Below are 19,633 nucleotides of genomic sequence, written 5' to 3'. Positions count from 1 at the left end.
AAGTGTGTCTTTATGTTGAGGGGGGTTATTGTCATATTTTCTATGCCTTCATATGTTTTAGATTATTTTTCTTCAATTAAAAATTAACATTTCTATTTATTCTGTTTGACAATATCACCAGGACTACATTCAATACAACACTGAAAAAAAGTTGTTTATGACTAAAAAGAAATGTGGATTACCAGAAGTGAAGGCTTTTGTTTTCAGCTGCAGTTGCAGGCTGTCTGTCTGTCTGTCTGTCTGTCTGTCTGTCTGTCTTTACTGGAATCTCTGCGTGTGTCTGTGGTCAGAAGGATGCAGCTTCATGCAGAGCTGAGGTCAGGCTGAGGAGCTTCAGCTCCTGATGAAACTACTCATGGCAGTTTAATTTTTTAAATTTAAATATGTCAGAGTTTACTTATGGATTGAAAATGAACACAAATGTCTGTAATTTGGTACAGTATTGATGCGTTAATGTCCAGCGGGGGGCGCTAGTGGCCTTCAGGTTAGCAGACAGGTTTCTTGCCGGACGTCCTCCTCCCCAGAAGAAGAAGAAGCAGCAGAAGAAGAAGAAGAAGGAGAAGAAGAAGCTAAGAAGGGGCAGACGGGATGGTGAGAGTCAAGTCCAGGTGAGCGCTCTCTCCCGCCACCGTGTACCGTCAGTTGTGCTCTCAGCCCGTCGGTGACGTCTTTGTGTCGGCAGGTATTTGCTGTGCGAGATCGGCGGGTCCGACCGGAGCAGCCTGCTGCTGCTGGATGACCGCGCGGTGGCCGTGGCGGTGAAGGCGGCGGTGGCTCGCACCCATGGGGACTACGGAGCCGCTCTGTGCAGCATCCGGTTCTCCGGTAATTGAAGCAAGTAAAGAGGCAATTCGAACGATTCACTCATTTGCAGTGAGAAAAGACTTCAGGTCACGCCTTCGTATCATGTGTAAAGTTATTGGAAGGAAATATAAAGAAAAATGAGTTTGATATCATTGGGATGTAAAACTGATTGATGATGCAGTAAAATGACCTGCCGGGTCCCCAGCGGCCCTCAAACCCAGGAGGGGTCATCAGTTACAGTCAGAGTCCTGCGTCGTGGTCGGTGCCTTTAGGTTTTTCTATGGTCGATATTTAGAGCTCAGTCATAAATATGTACTCTAAATGTGTACATTTATACTGGTGCGCACACACACTGGCACCAGTATATACGTCTGTATACACACACACACACTGGTAGGAATAATAAATGAGAAAAACATTTCTGTATAAAAAGTTGACTTAAGACTCACTGAAGATGTGCACTCTAAAGATTTGTACTTTGAGCTCATAAAGGACCAAACTGTGTTTGTGGGCGGACAAGTGCACTGGAGGTCTCCTCTTATTTCCTCCGTGGCAATGTCACATGCAGTACGACTCAGTAATACTCAAAACTTTAATAAAGATTTTACTGGAGGCGTCAGTGTGAGAACACGTAGGACCCCTCAACCCCACAGGCTTACCTCTGAAAATCAGTCACAGTATTTTTTGATTCTGAGGCATTGTGTGTTTGTAATGTGTTTTTGTTCTTTTGCAGTGAAATACCTGAATACTCATACTGGAATGGTTTTACTGCGGTTCCCTAAAAGCTGTTACAGACTGCTGTGGTCTGCATTGCCTTTCATCACAAATATTGAAACTCATCGGAAGAACGTGCCGTGTTTTTTGAACTGCGTACATGTTGGAGGTAAGACAAGCATTTGATGTGTTTGCCCAGTGGGTTCGATTGGGGGTTTGAGCACCGCGTCTGGTTCATGCTGGTGTTTGCTGTTTTTGTAGTGACCAGTTATAGAGCGCTAATCTTAACACGTTCAAACCTAAAGGCCTTGTGATTTTTGATACAACCTCCTTTTAATACTGAATAAGACTCACCTTTAAGTAAGTGAATAACTTTACCTTGACTAAACTGTGTCTTTTTTCAGGAACTATTAGAACATGCCAGAAGTTTCTGATCAAGTACAATCAACAGCAGCTCCATCGAATGCTTCCAGAATGTGAAAAAGAAGGTAATAGTTTAATATGGATGAGGTCTTTGTGTTTGTAGTCCAACAGGAAGTGGGCATCTCCTGGGCTGCGTCCGAATAGCCAAGCAGGTCTGATGGCAGGTCTCAGAGCAGGTCGGAGGCTGTCCCAAACCACAACTGGCGCGAGTGGCGACCTACTTCTCAACCTAAATTCCAGCCTGAACACGCCCACATTGTAGGTCGGTTCAGGTGCATCCTACGGAGCAACCTATGGCCCACAATGCACCGCGGACTTCTTCTTCGTGCCCTAAAAACTTGTGGACCTGCAAGCCAAGTTTGTGCCACCAACAGTCTCCCATTCTGATGAACACCAACATTTATAGTTGTTGATGACTAAAGGTGCGTTCATGTGCTTAATAATAGAGGATGAGGGAAGAGTGGAGTGCAGTACCACAGTCAGGCCAGCAGGTGGGGCTTTCGTTGGTGCTGTCTACCTATTTGCAGTATCTGTGCTCTGCCAGCAGAGGTCGTGCTTCACCACCATCTTCTAGGGTGTCCGAATGGTCCCGCCGTGTTTAGGCTGTAGCAGGAGGACGTAGCAGGAGGACGTAGGCTGGTACTTGGCAATTCGGACGCAGCCCAGGTGCCTCCACCGACAGGAAGTGGTCATCTCCTGGTTCCTCCCCCAGCAGCCAATAGGATTGCTCCATGTGATTGTGGGTGAGTGGCTGCGTTCGAATTGCCAAGTAGGTCGGATCATAGGTCGCAGAGTAGGTCGTAGGCTGTCCGAAACCACAACTGCCACTTGGCAATTCAGACGCAGCCATTGAATCAGTAAATCAGCTGAATGAAAGGAGGAGCTACACCAGGGTCACATGACTTCAAGGTCACCACCACTAAGCTTCAGGCTTCTTGTGTTTCCCCCTGATGACCTTTAATGACCTCTGGAGGCTCCTTCAGACTCTTGTTAGCAACCCAGGTTTTTAAGACTCTGCACCACTTGAGGTCATTGACACTCAACAATTGACTCGTTCCCACGCCGCTGTCCTGCATCACTTCTTTGTAACTCCAGAATGCAGGAAGAGCCAGACACATAAATCTAGCTTGAAGCAAATGGAGACTTACAGCCAACAAAAAAGTCTGTTAGCAAACGCTGCTGTGACCACGTCTTCTTCATCCAGTCCATCACACTTCAGCACAGGTGGTGTTGTTTTTCCTGGATTTTGACGGAAATCCAGCTCTTTCGAAATGATGCTGTCTGGAATCATGCAAATCCTTTTGGGGGGGGGGGGGGGCATGGCCGGGTACGTTAAACAAACTTGTGGAAATCCACTTGATGCAGCCGCCTGTACCTGCCCTACGTTTGCACAGAATGTGATCAACTCACAGGTACACCTCCCTCATATTTACTCAGCCAATCACGGGGCTGGACCTCAATGCTTTAAAGCATGTATCTGTGGTCACAGTGAGTCTGAAGATGGCGTGGTTGTTGATGCCAGACTGGCTGGTCTGAGTGTTTCAGAACCGTCTGATCTACAAGAATCGTCTCTAGGGTTTACAGCAAAAGGGAATCGGAGGAAATATCCAATGAGCAACAATTCCTCATTGAGGTCAGAGGTCAGAGGAGAATGGATAGAGGGGTCGAAGCAGCTGATGGAGGCAACAGGAGCTCAAATAATCACTGGTCACCCCTGAGGTGTGATGAAGAGCATCAGTGAAGGCAGCACACGTGCAGACCAGGGACCTGAGGCTCCAGATCACATGGGGTCACCAGACTAGAGCGCTGGAAGGTTGGAGAAAAGTTGGCTGGCGTGACAGCGACAAACCACACCTGTGTGTGGCTTCCATGTTGGCGTGGACCCAAATCTCTGAGGAAGGTTTCCAGCAACTGTTGAATCGATGACATGAAGACTTTCAGCAGTTCTGAAGGCCAAGGGGGTCCAACCTGGCACTAGCGAGGATGTGGCTGGCTCCTCCTGCGTTCATGAGTCACAAAGAAGTCATGAAGGAGTGACAAAACATGACATGAATGAGTGCTTGAAAGGCAAAGTGTACCTGAGAGAAGCATCACATGAACTCAACATTTCATACGATGAATAATGGAGGGAAAGGAGTCCTTTGACCTTTGACATTCATCCACGGTGTTTGTTTTGTTTTTTAATTTACAGAAGAAAAACAGCAGATTCGGGAAGCAATTCTGAGCTGCTCCCTGATACCTGAAACATTTGAGGATGAGCTAGAGAGTGATGACGATGACATCACACAACGTAGCGAAAGGTGGCGACCGCAGTTTTCCTAGAACCTGGAGTCCTGAGAACGCCGACTGCTGTCAAAAGGAGGACAGACTACGGACGTCATAACGGCATCCGGAGATGGACGGTAACAGCCCCAGTTCAGTCGTGCTGCGCCAGCAGACCTGTAAACCGATACAGATTAGAATAGTGAGAAGACTTGACTCGTTGAAGCTGCGGTGCCCCAACGGGGGGCAGAGGCTGAAGGCCTCCAGTCTCAGGCCCCCGGAGACGAACCATGAATCCTCTGATTGGCAGCTGCCGTGTCTGCAGAGCTGAAGTTCATCCTCAGGTTGAGAGTGAGAGAATCCATCTCATCAAGCAAAGGAGGTTTGGAACCAGCCGTGTAGAGGCTGGAAGAACGCTGAGGGATTGTGGGTATTGTTGTTTGACTCTATGTTGCATGTAACAGCAGATTTCAATGGCGCTTCATGGAAACAGCATGGCTCTGTCAGAGAGCGACGCTCTATTTCTACTGCCTCCTGCAGCTGACATGAGGACAGACATGTTCATGTTTAAGATAAAAATGAAATTGAAAATTTCTTCATTGTCTTCCATTGAATGTCTTGGTTTTTTCATGTTTTGTGAATGTTGGAGGTTTATTCACTGATGATTTGCAGTGTTCGCATCCAGCACCGTCAAAACGGACACACCTGACCACTGTGGGCGAGCCTGGACAGTCTGAAGATGAAGTCGCTGCCAACAGCAACAGCGCTGGAGAAGTTAGGGTTAACAGAGTTTACAGTTTTGAGAAAAACAAAATTGACTTAAATTCCTGCCAGCTTGACTTGCGTGAAAGCTTTGTCTCACCTGGCCGTTCGGTGCTCGATTCAAAGCTGTAGCAGAAAGTTGAGAGATGTGGTTAGAATTTATGAAGTTGTAGACTTTAACTGGTTGCTGTGGTGCCGCAGGATTATTGACCAAAAACAACAGCTGATGGCGTGAAGACTGGAGCGTTGTGGGAAGGGGCTTGTTCTAGTGCATGAGCTCATGAACTTCCTTGAAAGACTGAGAAAGAAAGTGCTGTGACCTGTCTCCACCTCTCCATTTTTTCACATTTCATTCAAAATATTAACATATTTAAAGAGCATTTTCACCTGAAGAAATAAATCAGCATGAACTTTAATTGAAATATAAAATATTTTAGGATTATGATGACCTGGATAACTGAGAACACTCACAAATACTTGATAAAATATAACTTCATATCAAGTTAATTATTTGCAAATGGTGGGACAAGTCAAACGTTACTTCTCGTCAAATTTGGGCACCCCTGTCCAGGCCCCCTGGAGGTGCAGGGAATACTCCCTACATGTTGTGGTTCAGCCTTTGGTAACACGTAATTCCTACAGTTCCCACAATGCCCTGCTTCGCAAGCCAGAAAAGAAACATCCGGGTCCCTCGGATTCTTGTCTGGCGACCCGTCGCCATTAACGCGAGCTCGTTGTTACGGACTGTATTTTTTTGCCAAGTTCTGAACATTGTCCCGTTTTCCAGCCTCTGGAAAACCTTCATCGCCTCATCGGGGCGAGTTGTTTTCCTCATCGGGAGCGAATCTTCCGTTTCGGGGGGTCTTGGCCCCGCGTGGCGAGCTTCGTCCTCTCCTCCAACAGCCTCCACTGCTTGAGACGCCGAAATTGTGTCTCTTCTTTTTTCTCGGGTTGTTTAGTGGTCAAGATGTCGCCGTGATGGGGTCTCCGCGTCTGACAGAAATGAACCAGGGCCTTCGTCGCCTGACCCGCACTCATTGCAGCCCGCTTTCCTTCTGCGTTCCCCCGGTGAATGCTCGAGAATTCGGCGGCTCTCTGTCCAGAGCTCGGCCTCAGCACCGCCTACTACACGGAGACAAACATGGAGAAGACCCCCACCAGCAGCACCAGCACCAAGGTTCCGCCCCGTTCCAGTTCCACAGGTCCGGCATCGGGCGAGTCTAAACCCAAAACAGGTGACGAGCTGCCAGTAAATACTAAAATGTTCCCGCAGCTTGTGACGTGATTCCGGGTAGTGGTCTGCGGGGCCCAGCTAGCTACTGAGCTAGCTAGCTAGCTAGCTGGCTGCTAGCTGCGGTTGATCAGATAACGCTCCTGCTGACGTCGCCGTCAGAGCCTCTGACCCACCGACAGTCCGAACCTAGTCCAGCACCGAGCCTGAGGATTTCTATGCGGCTCGTCTATCATCCACGCAGACCGGAGACATGGACTCGTTGACACAGCTGACCGTCGGCCGTCTATGGCCAGTTCTATAAATTGATTACTGGCCCAAAGATGCTAATGACATTCATTCATATTTTGGTTTATTTCTTTTTATGGTGTAAATATGTGTTTGCCCTTGTCAGGATAGAAACAAATCTGACGTCATCAGGGAATCCCAAATGACTCGGCCTGCATCCGTTAGTGCAGTAACGCAGGTTATAAGACACAACTTGGAGCTGCACTTGTGACATTTTGTTGCAGGGACGGCGTTCGTGCTGTTCTTTCCTGCACGTTTCATTGTGTAACCCAACAGCACTGTCCCATCTGCCGATTCAGGTCTTGGTGTCGGTCCCATGGCTGACCTCCGTACAACCCTGACTTTTCTCAAGTCTCTTTTTCTTTGTCCATCAAACAAACAAAAGACAGAGAAGAAGAAAAAAGTGCTTAACATAAGATTTATGGGTTTTCCATAAAAGAAAAACATCACTTTCATATTCATAATGTTCACTTTTATTTTCTAATATGAAAAAAACATGATATAAATTTGTCTTGCATAGATGATATCATCAGTTGTAAAGTCCAGTAAAACGTGATACCAATGACAGCAGCTGTGTTTGGATATTTGAGCTTTAGAACGAAACGGTTTCTGAAACGTTTAGAGTGTCAGGTGAGGATTAAAGTTTCTGGTTTTCATGCCATCGGGGAAAAAACGGGCTTCTGAATATTATGATACTGCTTTTTTTCAATATTACCCCAGTTTGAGCTGAGACATTCCAATTTTCTTGATAATCAAGCCAGTGGACTCGTGGTAATCTTGGCTTGAGTTTGTTCACAGTTGAACAGAATAATCAGTTATATTTTCATTACATTGGCAGCAATGATGTGTAGGTTTGTTAATGTTTTCCCTTCTTCCTCAAAGTTCAGTGTGGAACCACAAACTCAATACACGGTAATTTCTTCTCCACCTAAAATCCCGACCCAGCATGTCGATATGAAAGGGTCGGTGTTGCCTGACGGTCCAGAGCCGCTGAGTCTTTGTCAGTCAACACAACTGGTGCAAAAGCTTCATCCCTGCAACTAGACCCTCACACTGAAGACGCCATATTGAAACTGATTTTTGTAATCTGGCAACTGATGCATTTTTTTAACCTCGTTTTTTTCAGAAGGTAAAAATAATGGAGGCTCTAAGCGCTACAGCCGCAAGCGTGAGCCCTCCTTTCCCAAAGCCGACAGTTTCTCCGGCCCTCGTCGCACCCATTCACAGAAAAGCAAGAATTTTGACAAGAGACCCCCTCAGAGAGGTGGGGGACGGCAGTATGGGGTTACAGGTGGAGGACGACGTGAGGAGGTGAGCCTGTGTATAAAAAAACTGTACGGAAAACAGTTTTGAGGTGGTCAAGATTTCATGATGAAATTGTACTTCACTGATTTGTGTCGGCCCCAGGTAGCAGAGACGCGCCGGGCCGAGTTTAGCCCGGCTCAGTTTGCTGGACCGAAAAAAATAAGCCTGAACCACCTGCTGAACTTCACCTTTGAACCTCGTGGAGGTAATGGTGGTGTCGGAGATGGAGGCCATGCCTGTTGGGGACGCCGGAACAAATGGGGCCACAAGCACAAGCCCTTCAACAAGGAGCTTTTCCTGCAGGCCAAGTAAGCAGAGCCTCCATAACACGCAGTAATGAACACGCAGTAATGAACACGCAGCGTGAACACGCAGTAATGAACACGCAGCGTGAACACGCAGTAATGAACACGCAGCGTGAACACGCAGTAATGAACACGCAGCGTGAACACGCAGTAATGAACACGCAGCGTGAACACGCAGTAATGAACACGCAGCGTGAACACGCAGCGTGAACAGCTGGCGGCATCTGGTCCATTGTGTGTGTTGCAGTTGCCAGTTTGTGGTGATGGACGACCAGAACTACAAGGCTCACTTCACCGATCCAGACACTCTGGTCAACTGGGACTGTGTGCAACAAGTGGTGAGTGTCGTCTCCACCCACTTCTCGTTTGAAGAAGTCATTTATTTTATTAGTCCAGCTAAAAGTCAACTTTTATAATAATTAATTTATAATATACATGGAAACGTGTCAGACTGAAATCATACGAAGAAGCCACATTTCTGGAGGTCAGACTTACACGCTTGTGTAAGGACACACGTTCTGCAGGACTCGCTGTGGCGTTTAACCGACATGTTTTGGGGGGTCATCAAGGCGAGTGAAACTACGGCAAAAACAACATATTTTTGGTCAAAGACACTTTGTCAGCTCAAAGAGGGGTGTGTGTGTGTGTGTGTTTGTGCAGCGCATCTACAGTCACGAGGTGCCGTCTTGCCCCATCTGCCTCTACCCTCCTCTGGCTGCCCGCATCACCCGCTGTGGACACATCTTCTGCTGGCCGTGCATGCTGCACTACCTGTCTCTTAGTGACAAGAGCTGGTCCAAGTGTCCGATCTGCTACGAGGCCGTTCACACCGCGGACCTGAAGAGGTAAACGAGGAGGACACAGATATTTGTAGAATGAGTCTTATGTGAAAAGATGAAATGAAAGACGAAGCCATGAAAATGTTCAGTCTGTGTGAGTCGGACTGTCTTTTCCTAGTCAAGTTAATCAGTCGGGTTCTTGTTGCAGTGTGGTTGCTATGGAGACCAGGCAGTATGTGGTTGGTGATGAAATCACCATGCGGCTGATGCGGAGGGAGAAGGGGGCTCTGGTGGCCATGCCCAGCTCTCAGTGGGTGAAGGTGGAGGAGCCGGTTCGCTTTGGAGGTGAGAGACGGGAGTGAGATGAGTGACCTGGTCTGAAGAGTGTTTTTAATGACTTGGACTGACACTGCAGCACAAACCAACGCTTCTGGTGGTGAACATGCCTGCGATATAAGATGATCATATCAATAGCATTATTGAAAATGCTACTGTTCAGCATGTGTTGATGTGTTTTCCAGACGCGTGTCTGAGTCCGTACTCCAAGCTGCTGCTGACCTCCTCAGCGCAGGTCCTCAAGCTGCTGGCAGAGGAGAAGTCAGTGCTGCAGGCCGAGCTGAGAGAGGAAGAGGAGGCCCAAGGCTGCTTCATCCAGAGCGCCCTCTGTCTTCTGCAGGCAAATACAACTATTTTCATCAGTAGTTAAGAATTAAGAAAATCAAGGTCATGTGATCACCGGTCTTCATTTGCATAATATTTCAAAACTTCATGGACAGATTTTGCTGACATGAAGAAAGGCGCTTATATGAAATGATTGATTCCCGTCACCTCCAAAGGTTGATTGTTCTCCTGAAGACGTTTCAGGCCATTGGCAGGATACTTCTGGATCAGTCTTAATTAGCCCGTGAGTCCATGTGAAGTCCAAAAAATCATCTTGATTGTACGCTGGCTCAGGGATCCAGAAGACCTCTCTCTGATTGAAAGGTCAATATCTGTAGATTTGTTGAGGTCATGAATGTGAAAGAGGGAGATGCCTGTTACTCCTGCAGATGGTGCAGACGTTCTTCCTGGGCCATTTTGGGCAAATCAGAACAAACTCTATGAATAGATTTGATGTTCAAGTTGTGTAACCACGTACCCTCCCTGGCAGAGGTTTGTGCTGTCACAAGCGATGTGAGGCTTCTGTTCGAATGTCAGAATTCTTCTTCTTCTTCTTCTTCTTCTTTGTCTTGATTTTTAGGAGCGGGAGGAAATGTTGCTGAAGCAGCAGAAGCTGAACTCAGGTGACAGCTTGGGCTTGTCCTGTCTGACTCTGGAAGAACCTGCTTCTCCTGTGGAAGAAGTGGTGACCACCCTCCGCAGTGCCAAGGTGGGTCGATAGAAGCCTCTATGTAGTTGTCCAGATGCCGGGTTCACCTGTGGTGGTTCTGATGGGCTCTGGCTCTGGTCCGTTGTAGCCTGTGCTGCAGTACTCGTCTGCGTTTGACGATGAGGTGGCAGAGACACCAGAGGAGCTGCCGGAGTTCCCTGAAAGCATCCTGGCGAGTGTGCTGGAGGAGCCGCCTGAGGCTGGGATGGATGCAGCCCTGCAGCCCCCGTCTGATGAGGAAAGACCCACTAGCCCACCAGAACTGGGCCGGGCCTCGACCAGTGCTGTGCACGGACCCTACTACTACTTCTACCAAGGTGGGTATCTTCCTGCACTTCTACCAGGCCTGCTGAGACAAATGGTAGGTAAGGAAATATTTGCACCCACTAAATAACTTTGAAGACCCTTGGAAAGGCGGCAGGTTCTTGCCAGTGTACCTGACATCAGCCCACAAGGCAAAGACCAACTTGTGTTCTCTCCTTACTCTGTCCAGCTGACGACTGCCAGCAGATGTTCTTACATCCAGTGAATGTACGCTGTCTGTTGCGGGAGTATGGCAGCCTGGAGGCCAGTCCTGACTCCATCACTGCCACGGTGGTGGAGATTGTGGGACACACGGTCACCGAGGTCAGCAGCACCAACGCTTGAACTCTTTCTCCTTTGCCAATTCAGTTCACACTAACGGGTGTTGAATAACTCAGACGATAAGAAAATCACCACAGGTGCAGTTCATATTTTGTATATCAGGAGTGTCTCAAATGACTGTGACGGGAGAGAGTTTGTTCCAGATTGGATCCGCTACACAGGAAGGTAATCTTATTATTGTTGTGACATCATGGTTGGTTTGCCTGCCGCGTGGCCTTGTTGGCTCATGGCAGCCATCATGGTTGTTTGTGTGAAGCTGAGCAGGTAAACTGATGCTCACAAATGCATCCTCAGGATTTGATATTTCGAGAGCGAAACTACATGAGTGAGTGCTGGACTGAGAAACGGCAGGCAGACGGTAACACAGCTGGCAGTTAAAGAGTGGCTGTGTAACAAGTTTGGTGACTGTTGTTTTTCTCGCTTGTGTCAAACGTTCCCAAGTGGCTAAAACTCATTTGTGGCAGGTCTCCTCTTCGTTGTGGACATGGCAAATGCTGTTATTGGTTCAACGGATTTGGATGTTTTATTTTAGGAGATCCGCCGTCGACATCGTTACCTGGCTCACCTGCCACTGACGTGTGAGTTCAGCATCTGTGAGTTAGCCTTGCAGCCCCCGATCCTGTCCAAGGAAACTCTGGAGACATTTGCAGGTGAGAACACATCAGCTGTTTTCAGGAAGTACTCTGGTTTTGCGAAGGGACTTTATAGATTGTGAATTTTGTCAAATGCGTTTTCCCCAAATGTAAAGATGAGCTGGAGAAAAGAAAGCGCCTAAGGCAGAAGAAGGCGAGGGATGAGAAGCGCCGCGAGAAGCGGATAGAAATCGAAGAGAACAAGAAGCAGGGCAAATGTAAGTACAACGCCGCTGAACGCTGCACTCCTGAGACCCCCGCACGGGTCAGTCATGGAAGTCCTGGAGAAGTTCTGGAAAATCATGCAAAGTTCCTCCCAAATTCTTGTGTATATTATGTGAATCAACAGTGACTGACAACAGCGGACTTTGGAAATGGCGTTGCCCAAGGGTGGCAAAGTTTTGGAACAGTAAAGACTGTCATGGAATTTGCCTCACAAATCCCTGAATAGTGGAGTTGATGTGGTTCCGTGTGGTTCCGTGTGTATGGTGTCTCAAACTGCTTTGCCTGTCGTTCAAGTTCAGTGTAAGATTTCTGTTTGTTTTCACGTGGAAACACATTTCAGAGAATTTGTGGTCATGACAACTTTCCAGGAGTTTTGGAAATAAATTGTTAACCCTGTCTGGCCGCTGATCAGAAGCATCGTGAATTTGTTCCCTCAGATCCAGAGGTGCATATCGGACTCGAGAACCTTCAGCATTTCCCAGCATTCGGGTCTCCGCCTCACAGCAGCAGCAGCCCTCCCGCCCTGCCTGACTTCACTCTCGCGCCTCCCTCCCCCCTCAGCAGCAGCCCCTCCTCTGGTAGGAGCAGCCGCTCTGCACCATGATTCCTCTCATCAGCTGATTGGTTCTCAACCTCGTGTCTTCTGCTGTTGTTTCAGACGGGATCAGATTCCCGAGTCTGAATGGACAAAGCTCCTCACCCGTTGTGGGGAGTGTGGAGGACGACTCCCACTGCATGTCCTTTGCACAGGTGTGTGTGTGTGTGTGAGTGTGTGTGTGACCTATTTGCAGTTCAGAAGCACTGATGAAGTCACGAATATTGTATGACCAGAGCATGGCGTGATCTTAACTGTCTTCCGTAGATGCTGAGAGACGGGAAAGCCAGAGTTGACGCCGGGCCCAGGATCGCTCCAAAGAAAGGTGCCACCAGCTGAATCCCACAGTCACTCAGTGACATCATTGACACTGCAAAGATCAGAACATTGAGTCCTTGGAACAAGAGTGTAGCGCCAGAGGAGGCAGCCACTCTGGGTCTGTTCCACTTTGGGCTGGAGTGAGCCTCATGACAGCTTGTGTATTTGGGCTGAAGTAACATGTACTGATACGTGTGGGGGGGTGAAAGTACTTCAGCTTTGTGTATAAATTGCGCTTCCTGTTCAACCTGTTTGGTGGCTGTTGAGGAGTGAACTCCCTGAAGGCGCTCTGTACTCAGTGTGGTGTCTCATTCCACAGAGAAGCTGCTCGCTCCCCCGGCAGCAGACAGTGATGGAGAGAGCGACGGCTCGGACCGGGTCCCAGTGCCCAGCTTCCAGAACTCCTTCAGCCAGGCATTTGAGAAGGCACTTCTGCAGCTGGACAGCGGTCCGGCGTCTTCGCCATCACCGGTGGTTGTCTCAGGTGTGACAGCGACAGCTGGATTCACACAATCCTGCTTTGTGGAATGGCTGTTCTCACACGTCCTCTTGTCTTCCAGATGAGAAAGGAGGAAAGAAGAAAAAGAAGAAACAGAAACTTCTGTTCAGCACATCCATGGTTCACACAAAGTAGACAACACTGATGCTCATCGACTCATTTAGGTTCTCAAGTTAACCCTCCTTTTACTTGTGTTTTTACTTCCATGCAGATCTTTCTGGAACTCCGAGCTTAGGAAGAGGGTTTAGTATGTAGCTCACGTTCATGCGGCGCTCGTTCTGTTAGCTGATCCACCACTGAGAGTCAAACCCACATTTCATTTACCTTTTGTGTAAGTCCAAGCTTTGCAGTAACTTCCTGTCCCACTAATATCCTGATGATGATGTGTTTCCACCTGATCCGTGATTCCACAATAATTAATATAGATTTGATTGTTTTCGGGTGCGTTCTATTGGAGTAGCAGTCAGCCAGCTGCAGGTACGCTGCGCCCGGGAGTCGGTGCTCAGACGTTCAGTCTGAGGCAGGAAAAACAAATCTGCTCTCAGTATTTTTGTCCCAGCGATGGGCAGCATTCCATCTCCCTTCGAGGCAACAATCTAGTCTGGGTTTGAGATTAAAAAAATTCTATTTCACAAAAATGCATCCCATTTGTGCGGAAGTGAAACACAGTATTGTATGGAAGAGATTTAGGCCCTCGGTATCCTGCCTGGTGAAACCATAAATATGCACTTTCTTCTGTTTCTCCTCTTCCTCACATGTTTACTCACTTTTCACTTTGCTCCATCAATTTAATTTCAGTGTTGCAAATGTGTGACATTTTTGGCATTGAACGAATGCTAATGGGTGGTTGTTTTCTTTCCGTTTGAGGTTTCTTTAATTAACCTTTAATTTTGAGCAAATGTATAGACTAGTGAAGGAAACTAGTCTGTGAAATTAATAAACATATATGCACAATCAAAGGATGGTGTGTTGGATGGTGCAGTGAAGGGGTGAGGCAGTGCCCCCCCCCCCCCCCAGAGGGAAGTCTTCACCAGCCAAACGTCCTCCAGTAGAAGAGTGTCGGTCTCGGAATATTTCAACTGACTAATACGGCTTCGATTTTTGTAAACTGAGGTTTTACTTCTATGATATTTCAAGTACAGCTGTAATTATTTTTAGAAATGAGGAGAGTGTGACGGGTTAATTTTCATGTGGAAGTAATTTAACGCCAATCATCATAAGTGATGCTCCAGTGCGCAGGTCCTCATCAACACAAGGCTGACGTCGGCCATGTTCACGCCTCTGCTTCCACAGGCGAGTGAAGGTCGTGTCCCTCCAGACGTGACAGTTGCTGTGAAGACCAGGTGAAATGGTAATCCAAGAGCGGGAGTCTCGGCTCAAAATCCGTCTCAGCTAAGTTAGTTGACCAGTTGTAGTTGTGGCGAAGTCGGGATCTGTAGCAGCGAAGGTGTACTTCTGCTCCGGCGTCAGCTCCCAATCAGAGCCTGCTCCTCTGAAGCAGCTAAGTTGAGTTTGAACGGAGCTCGACGCTGTTGCACAAGCGCGATGCCCCTCACGAGTCAAGCTGGAGACGTGGCCGCGGTGGCACTTCCGCTCCAAAGTAAGAGCGGCAGCGAGTGCGCGATGAGTGGTAATGAACGAAGAGCATAATGCAGCGTCGTTGAAGGAGCAAGTAAACGAACCAATCGTCATCCACACTCGACGTCACCGTTTCTCAAGCAATGATGTAGTAACTCATGCAAGAGGTTTATTTTGAAAGTGTGAACCGGAAGAGCGCGACTAGCACCCGCAAGCTTGCTGGCTGTGTCGTCCTGCTGTCAACAACAGTGCAACCTGAGACGGAGTAGCCACCACTAGCCAGCCAGCGGGCTAGCTGAGGGAACCAGCTAAGTTACCAGCTAACTCTCAGCTAACCGCTGTCTCAAGCGCTCCTCGCGACGATCCGACTCGAGTCCGTCAACTGGAAAATGTAAAGTTTCTTCGACAAAACCCGAGGAAAAACGGACTTTCTCGTTCGGTAAGTTGTCTCTGGGTCGAACCAAGCCGTCAGCGACAGGCAGGTTCTGTCTGCACCATGTTGGCGAGTTCATCTCCTTGAGTTATTAGCTGGCGGTCGCTAGCCGGCGGCAGGTTCATCCGCCTCAGCCACCGGGGCAGCAGACCCTCGGCGCTCATCGCACCCCGGTCACCGCCTGAGATGTTCGTGTTTTTGATGTTCGAAATGTTCAGCGAGGCCAGCTGGGGGGTTCTGCTGCACTGGACCGGTTCCGTCTGCCGCAGGAGGCGGGTAGTGCGGCCAGGACCGGACCGAACACTTGTTGCTGATTGTAAGCGACTTGTGTGGCAAACGTGACGACCGTTGATGAAGACGATCAGAGCGACTGGCATCGTTGGCGCTGCCGCCTGGGCGCCACCTGGCAGGACCCACCGTGGCATTCGTGTCTGGGTCGATGAAGCTGCTTGCTTCTCCAGGAAATAACGACTCTAACATTTCGAGAGAAGCATAACTTTTAGTCAAAGCTAAACGTGATTTATTGACCAGGAGGAAATTCTATTCAAGTGGCCACAACATAAGAACCAGGAGAAAGAAGTACTTAAGATAATTATACAGGGGAGTGTATAGTTGATGGTAGAATGTGTATGTACAAATAGAAATATAACATTTGTGAAGACATAGGGTTACTCAGAAAAAGAAGAAATAGAAAATTAATAACGAGCATAAATGTGTTGGTGTAAATTTAAATCATAACTGTGCCAAGCTGGGGGGGGACAGGAAGGAACTGTTCTGGTTCTTGAATCACAGTGGACAGACCAGGTTCTAATTCTGGCATTTCCACTGCTACATTTGGTTTGTGGACTTGGACACTTTGTGGAACTCTCACCTGAGGAAAATATCTGGACTTCCTTTCCTGTTCCTAGATTAGTTCATGTGAAGCTGACGTGTGTCGTACAAGGAAGTGTCAGGCTCGGTGTTTCAGGCTAATCCAGGTGATGTCTTTGATTGGGAAAACTCAACTAACGCCGCGTTAGCTTCCTCTTCGCCGTCCTGTCCTTCCATGAGTGTCTCCTGCTAGAAATCAAAGTGGAGATCTTGCCAGTCCTCGGAACTCTCCTGAAGCAGCCTGCGAAATGTTTTCAGGTTTGAGCAGATCACGTGGAGAGAAACCTCTTGGGATCAGGTCTTGTGTTGAGTCTTGTGCAGGACACTGAGGCTGTCAGAGATGGACACTCTCCTGATCCCTCAGCCCACCGTCTGAGCTCATGTTTGGCATTCCTTTGTACCAAAAGCGTTTCCTGTCATCATCCACAGCAGAGCTGCATTTTCTCCCCCTGTCATTCTGATTCCTTTTCTACATCGAGGGGCAGAACTCACTGCAGCAGGTGAGCCCTGTTTAGGACGTTAGAAGATCAGCAAAAGGCAGACATAGCAGCTAATGACTCGTAGTTTCTCCCTTGCGCCTGGACGTTTGTGGAACCTACGGGTGTGACTCTGTTTACTCAAGTCTGTGTCTGAGGAAACATTGTCATCTATTTGCGTCTGAATGGAGGCGTGAGAACACGAGGAAATGCACGTTTGGACATCTGCGTAGTCGCTCTGCTGTGATTTGTGCACCATTGCCTGAAGCACAACAGTCGCCGTCTTGCTGAGAGTGAAGCTCATGTACGTCACTGACACATACGTCTGTCCTCAGGCACCTTAAACCGCTTCCTCCTGTTTGATATGACAGCGCTGCTTGGTCGCTGCCAGCGCCAGAGCTCCACAGCCAACGGTTGACATCTGCTCAGGTAAAACACACTAGGATTCTTGCTCTGTTTTGTTCTCAAAGCAAACGTGTTGCTGGTCCGGGAGGTGAAGACTCTCAGCCAGGAACATGTGGAAAGCATTATCAGGTCTGAAGTAGCAGCCCCTTAAAGGAGAAGTACTGGGATTGTCTCTCTTTCTCTGTCTGTCTGTCTGTATATAAAGTTGTATTTCTATATAAATTAATAAATGTATATAAATATCTATATATTTATATATCGTCATCTTCTTAAAATAGTCATTTTTTCACATTTTTGTTTTGCTCTTTGTGATGTTTTGTCTCCAGTTTTCTGTGTTTTCTAAAAAGAAAAAACTTGGGAAAAAATGACTTTGGCGTTTATTAGACAAAGGCGGCGATGTGTAACATTTATATGATGGTAAAATATGTGTCACCACATGAAAATGCCAAAAAGGACTGCACAATTAAAGACCTACTTCAGACTGGGAATATTTAGTGACTTTGCGATTGAGAGCCTAACCCTGATTGGTGATTTTTGTAAGGCTTCATATCAAAGAAAAGATTTTTCTGAAATCTGTAGACTTTGTTGTCGGGCCAAATGCCAGCGCACTGGAACTGAAGCAGCTGCCTAAAATTCATCCATGATTGATTCAATAATTCAACCTGGAATGTGTTCATTGTGGAGACCTTTCACTTCCTCACTCAGTAGAATTCAGACCCGACTGGAGGAACTTCAAAGCAGGGTTCCAAAGTGGTGGTTTTCAGGCCAGTTATCAGTTTGATTCAGGGTTGTGTGGTCCAGGAGCTGAATCTGGATCTGTCAATGGTCTTGATCTTGGTTTTGTCACTCTGAGGAGAATGTTGTTTGTACCGTTAGGTGCCGTGACAGGATGGCTGCACAGGTGGAGGTTCAGACTGGGGAGGTTGGGCGGACAGTGGCAGGTGGACGTCTTCACCTGAGTCCCCTGACTGACTCCAGCAATACCGGCCTCATGGATATCCCTTTGATCAACCAGGCCCACCTCATCACTCCAGAACCGAGCAAACCGGTCCCTGGCCCCAAGCCACGTCTCACTCCAAAACCCTTTGCTGTGGAGAAAAACCCAACTATCAAGCCTATACTTGCTCCCAAGCCTCAAACCAAACCCCGTCCTGAGTCCACTCGCATTGTTGGTTACAAACCAGTGCTTCCAAGCAGTTCCAAGCCAGATCATCCAGTCGCCGGTGGCAAACCCAGGCCTGTGTCAACCAATCCCAATCGTCCTGTCCCGACCTCCATTAGAACATCCCCAAAGATCAACGCTGGGCAAACAACTAAGCCTGTTGTCCAACCATTTAAACCAGCCCCTGCCCTTGAGCAGTTCCACCCCAGCAAGCCCATTCCCCCTGTGCCAGCTGCCAGGTTGAAGCCTGGTCCCTCAAGCTTGGCCTATTCCAAGAGCCTTAAAACCCACTCACCATCAGAGTGGTCCGGGACCACCAAAATAGAGGGGAAGGACCAGATGCCATGGTGTAAGGGTGGGGGGTCCATGACCAGAGCCAGGTCCATGGGGTTTCTGACTCTGATGGGAAAAGAGGAAGATATAAAAGACAGCGTTAAACCAGAGGAAGTGGTGCCACTGAGACCCCAACCCAGGGGCTCCAGGCCCAGACCTGTATCAGCAATTTTCCTTAGCAGTCCAACCAAGACAGAGGCACCTGTTCCTGCCCCACACCGGGCTGGGAGACGTCCACTCTCAGCTGATCTCACAGCCAAGTTTGAGTCTATTGGTCTGTCGTTACACCGTAAATCTCCAAAGGTAGACACAAAGGAGAACACTCCACAAGAGAACGCCGCGCCGCAAATACCAGAGAGACACTTCAACAGTAGCCCCCCAGCTACTGATGTTGCTAAATGTGTGGTCTGTGACCAACAGAGCAAGACAAGCACACAAGAAATAAGCGTCAAAGAGACTGACGGTGATAAGAGAGGGGTTAGCATTAAGTCACGCATCAGCCTTCTGCTCGATTCGTCCTCCTCCCCAGGGACAGGTCCCTCAGGCCAAACCTCAGATCTTCAGTCTCCAGTGACATCAGTCCCTGAAACTGAAACACCAGTGGGTGTTAAAAAGCTCATAAAACAGCTGACAGAAGATGCAACACCAAACCAGAGTCCCACCATGAAACCAGCACTGAAGCCCCGGCCTCTGCCCCTTGACCTGACCAAAAAGTAAGAGCAACTCTTAATGTCTCCTCGGTTTGCTTTTGTCCTTTGTCTTTGTCCATTAGTTTCATTGTCATGCATGGCTTTTGTCTTGTGTGATGTATGTTCATCAGGTTTTCATCCGAGAGGTCGCCAGACCTTGGCAGTTTTTCCCTCAGTGAGGCAACAGAGCACCATGCGATCAGCAAAGATCCTCAGAGGAGGGTAAGATAGAGGGACTAAGATTTGCCGGCGCTGGTGTGTGGTGGGCTCAGTCCGTACTGCAAGGGCACATGAATGAAACTGCTTGTAACACCCTGTCTAGTCAAGCCCATTTAATTGTATAACGCTGAATTACAACAAAAGTCCTCTCATGACACTTTACATGTCAGGTAGAGCTAGAAGACACTTTTTGAACGGTTCCTCACGAGCAGGTGGTGTAAATGTAGTAGATATCAAAGAGATCTGTGCAAAATCCACCTCTGGGAGGAGAGAAACTGCCATCGATGTACAAAGCTGTGAAACCTGAGACAG

General features: G+C 48.1%; 3 protein-coding genes across 5 annotated transcripts in view; all 3 read left to right on the top strand.

The window, feature by feature from the left end:
• Positions 1-462: 462 nt before the first annotated feature.
• pop5 (POP5 homolog, ribonuclease P/MRP subunit) lies at positions 463-5,525 on the top strand. The gene is made up of 5 exons (XM_086207550.1): positions 463-608; positions 683-825; positions 1,538-1,687; positions 1,923-2,006; positions 4,133-5,525. The coding sequence occupies exons 1-5, from the start codon at positions 589-591 to the stop codon at positions 4,261-4,263; spliced, it is 528 nt and encodes a 175-aa protein (XP_086063676.1). The 5' UTR covers positions 463-588; the 3' UTR covers positions 4,264-5,525.
• Positions 5,526-5,675: 150 nt separating this feature from the next.
• Positions 5,676-14,122, top strand: rnf10 (ring finger protein 10). Its single transcript, XM_086207547.1, has 17 exons — positions 5,676-6,200; positions 7,611-7,795; positions 7,892-8,097; positions 8,342-8,432; positions 8,755-8,939; positions 9,082-9,218; positions 9,395-9,549; positions 10,114-10,242; positions 10,331-10,559; positions 10,736-10,869; positions 11,420-11,537; positions 11,636-11,737; positions 12,182-12,322; positions 12,403-12,494; positions 12,607-12,664; positions 12,977-13,141; positions 13,218-14,122. Exons 1-17 carry the CDS (start codon positions 6,038-6,040, stop codon positions 13,289-13,291), a joined length of 2,364 nt encoding a protein of 787 aa, XP_086063673.1. The 5' UTR covers positions 5,676-6,037; the 3' UTR covers positions 13,292-14,122.
• Positions 14,123-14,454: 332 nt separating this feature from the next.
• The window catches only part of LOC147260767 (uncharacterized), a 28,208-nt gene continuing 23,029 nt past the window's right edge, over positions 14,455-19,633 (top strand). Inside the window, exons 1-4 of one of the 3 annotated variants that reach the window (XM_086207545.1) lie at positions 14,455-14,507; positions 16,849-16,942; positions 17,795-19,126; positions 19,234-19,324. In XM_086207545.1, the coding sequence (XP_086063671.1) occupies positions 17,808-19,126; positions 19,234-19,324 (1,410 nt within the window). In that variant the 5' untranslated portion in view covers positions 14,455-14,507; positions 16,849-16,942; positions 17,795-17,807. Of the gene's footprint in view, positions 14,508-14,570; positions 15,174-16,848; positions 16,943-17,794; positions 19,127-19,233; positions 19,325-19,633 lie in introns of those variants that run through there. The other 2 variants (XM_086207546.1, XM_086207544.1) reach the window with 2 other exon arrangements.

Source organism: Aulostomus chinensis, chromosome 6, assembly GCF_037954235.1.
Source record: "Aulostomus chinensis isolate RoL2024-O1b breed Wild chromosome 6, RoL_Achi_v1.0, whole genome shotgun sequence".
NCBI lineage: Eukaryota > Metazoa > Chordata > Actinopteri > Syngnathiformes > Aulostomidae > Aulostomus > Aulostomus chinensis.
The sequence above is the reverse complement of the archived record's forward strand: the minus strand, read 5'-3'. Positions and strand labels throughout refer to the sequence as shown.

Bases quoted from the DNA above. Each gene is read 5' to 3' on its own strand.
- pop5 (XM_086207550.1), top strand. From the start codon at position 589: ATGGTGAGAGTCAAGTCCAG. The intron at 1,688-1,922 runs GTAAGACAAGCA...GTCTTTTTTCAG, and splicing joins GAACTGCGTACATGTTGGAG to GAACTATTAGAACATGCCAG. The intron at 2,007-4,132 runs GTAATAGTTTAA...TTTAATTTACAG, and splicing joins TCCAGAATGTGAAAAAGAAG to AAGAAAAACAGCAGATTCGG.
- rnf10 (XM_086207547.1), top strand. From the start codon at position 6,038: ATGCTCGAGAATTCGGCGGCTCTCTGTCCAGAGCTCGGCCTCAGCACC. The intron at 11,538-11,635 runs GTGAGAACACAT...CCAAATGTAAAG, and splicing joins AACTCTGGAGACATTTGCAG to ATGAGCTGGAGAAAAGAAAG. The intron at 12,495-12,606 runs GTGTGTGTGTGT...TGTCTTCCGTAG, and splicing joins ACTGCATGTCCTTTGCACAG to ATGCTGAGAGACGGGAAAGC.